The sequence below is a fragment of the Plasmodium reichenowi genome, chromosome 11 (assembly GCF_001601855.1).
Source record: "Plasmodium reichenowi strain SY57 chromosome 11, whole genome shotgun sequence".
NCBI classification, from domain to species: Eukaryota; Apicomplexa; class Aconoidasida; order Haemosporida; family Plasmodiidae; genus Plasmodium; species Plasmodium reichenowi.
In genome coordinates, this window is record NC_033656.1 from 1792889 (window position 1) to 1795770 (window position 2882).

A 2882-nucleotide genomic window follows, 5' to 3' on the forward strand; every position below is an offset into this window, starting at 1 on the left:
ATAAAAAAATATAAAATATTTTTTTTTATAAATAAAAAAAAAAAAAAAAAAAAAAAAAAGAAAAAAAAAAAAAAAAAAAAAAAAAAAATGAGGATTAAGAGAATACAATGAAAGGATGAAAAAATAACATTTACATAATATATATATATATATATATATATATATATATATATTGAAGGAAAAAAAATTTAATTTACATTTTTTGATAAATTATAATATTTGAAAAAACAAGGAACAAAAAAAAAAAAAAAAAAAAAAAATGAGGATTAAGAGAATACAATGAAAGGATGAAAAAATAACATTTACATAATATATATATATATATATATATATATATATATATATTGAAGGAAAAAAAATTTAATTTACATATAATATTCATGAACAACAAAAGGTCAATACTTTTAGAAATATCCGATTCACTTGATATTATATATATGTTTTTCTTTTTTTATAAATTTTATATGAGAATAAATTTGTGTTATTTATTAAAAAAAAAAAAAAAAAAAAAAAAAAAAAGGATTAAAGAAAATGATCTTACTTTTTTGAATACGTCAATTTTTTTTAATGATATAATAAAATGCATACATTTTTTTTTTTTTTTTGTTTTCTGGTGCACATATATATATATATATATATATATATATACTTTTATGTATAAATAAATTTTTATTTTTGGCGACGATGTAGATTGTACATATGAATTTTATAATATTTAAAAAAATGAAGTACCTTATTTTTTTTTTTTTTTGAGATTTATGTTTTTTGCATGAAGTTTCATATTAATAATAATGTCGACGTAGATATATTACATTATTATAATATAAAGATATTAAAATATATAATGACGTCCTTTTTTTTTTTTTTTTTTTTTTTTTTAGGAGGTGAATGATATTTATATATGTATTAAATAAACGACTATAAAACAATAAGAGGTGTCCTACAAATAAAAATTAATAAATTAATTATATGTGTGTATATAATTATGCAGTATTTTGGTTCCAGTTTACTCTATATTTGTAATGTATCTTTAAAAATTTTACTGTTTTTTTAATTTTACATTAATTAGCGTTTCTTTAAAAAAAAAATCGGTATGTTTGTTATAAAACAATCTAGTAGAAATACTTATAGGAGGAAGAAAATATATGAATATATATGTGTATATATTTTTTGATATGCTTGTAATAATATATATGGACTAAATATATATATATATATATATACATATTTATTTATTTATTTATTATTATACTTTACTCCTTGATCTTTATTATCATTAAGAAAAATTTCAACAATAATTTTATATTCATTAGATGTTAAGGCTGAAATATATATATATATATATATATATATATATATATACATATAATGTAATATAAAAAAAACATGAGGACGGTGAAATTACTTATATATATATATATATATATATTTTTGTAAATATACTTTTGATATGATTTTTAATAATATTGGATAATTTTATTGATAATTCTTTCTTATCATCCGTATTTTTCAAATTATTCCTTATATCATTATTAACTAGAGTCTTTAAATTATTAATTATTTTGGTCTTCATTCTATTGGAATATTAAGCATACATAATATATATATATATATATATATATATTAAAAGATAAAATTGAAGAGAGATATTATAAAATTTCTTGGATTCTTATTAATATTTCCTAAGATTTATTTTAAAAAAGACAATATATGATAAAGGGACACATTATATTTTACAATTACTATAAAAGAAGTTACATATTTTTATATGTAATATCCCTACAATAATGTTAGTCATTATATACATATATATAATATATAATATATATTATATATGTGTGTATACATATAATTTATTTTATAATATCTTTATTATGTGTAATAAGAATAATTAACTTATATTATTTATTAAGGATATCACGTTAATTAAAAGAAAAATATATATATATATATATATATATATATTATAAAATTATTGAAGTATTTGTTCATAAAATGGTTATTATTATAAAGTGTATTTATTTGTACTATATCTAATATTATGTATGTTTGTTATGCACATAAATGCATCTTATTTCCTGTAAAGCGTATTTTATTTTATTTAAAAGGGATTGAAGAATATAGGTTTCAAAATATTAATAAATATAAAATTGCAACAATATTTTTATATTGTCAAAATGGAGGATATACACTTTATATTTTCTTCTTCTTATATTTTTTTATTTATTTCTATAAATTAATATATGTTTATATACTTTATTTTTATCGTCAATTTTTTTTACTTAAGATTATCAAATTATGTCTTATGTAGAAAAAATATATATATATATATTATAATATATGTGTGTATATTATGTCTAATTATTTATGTTATTGTATGTACACAATATAATGTTTTTTTTTTTTTTTTTTTTTTTTTATAATTTTATGTTTGTGGTTATATTCTTATTACTGTTATTTTTATTATTAGTAGTAATATTGTTGTTGTTATAAATTTTCTAACCTTTATAATTTTATTATAACGCTTTCTATTTAATATATAGACATGATATTTTACAATTAACTTTATATATTATTTTCTTCTTTACACTTTCTTTTATTATTTTTTTCTCTATAAGTATATTTGTATATATAGCATGAACATATGTTAATAAGAAGATTATATTTTTTTTTTCTTTGAATGTTCAAAAAAAAAATATTAAATACATGACCATATTATTATTATATATAAATACATATATAAAGTTTATTTGATAAAATTTTTTCTGTTCTTTTTGTACTTAAATATATTTATTTGTTTTAGTATAACTATTGGCATATACATATACATGTTTATTATAATTTTTTTTTTTTTTTTTTTTTTTTTGCTTAATTAATTTTAT

General features: G+C 15.0%; 1 protein-coding gene across 1 annotated transcript; it reads right to left on the reverse strand.

Annotated features, from left to right (window-relative positions):
* Positions 1 to 895: 895 nt before the first annotated feature.
* On the reverse strand, positions 896 to 1573 carry PRSY57_1145400 (hypothetical protein; the record flags this gene model as incomplete). Its single annotated transcript, XM_020115009.1, has 4 exons — positions 896 to 940; positions 1061 to 1124; positions 1253 to 1322; positions 1444 to 1573. The coding sequence occupies 4 exons, from the start codon at positions 1571 to 1573 to the stop codon at positions 896 to 898; spliced, it is 309 nt and encodes a 102-aa protein (XP_019970378.1).
* Positions 1574 to 2882: the final 1309 nt, after the last annotated feature.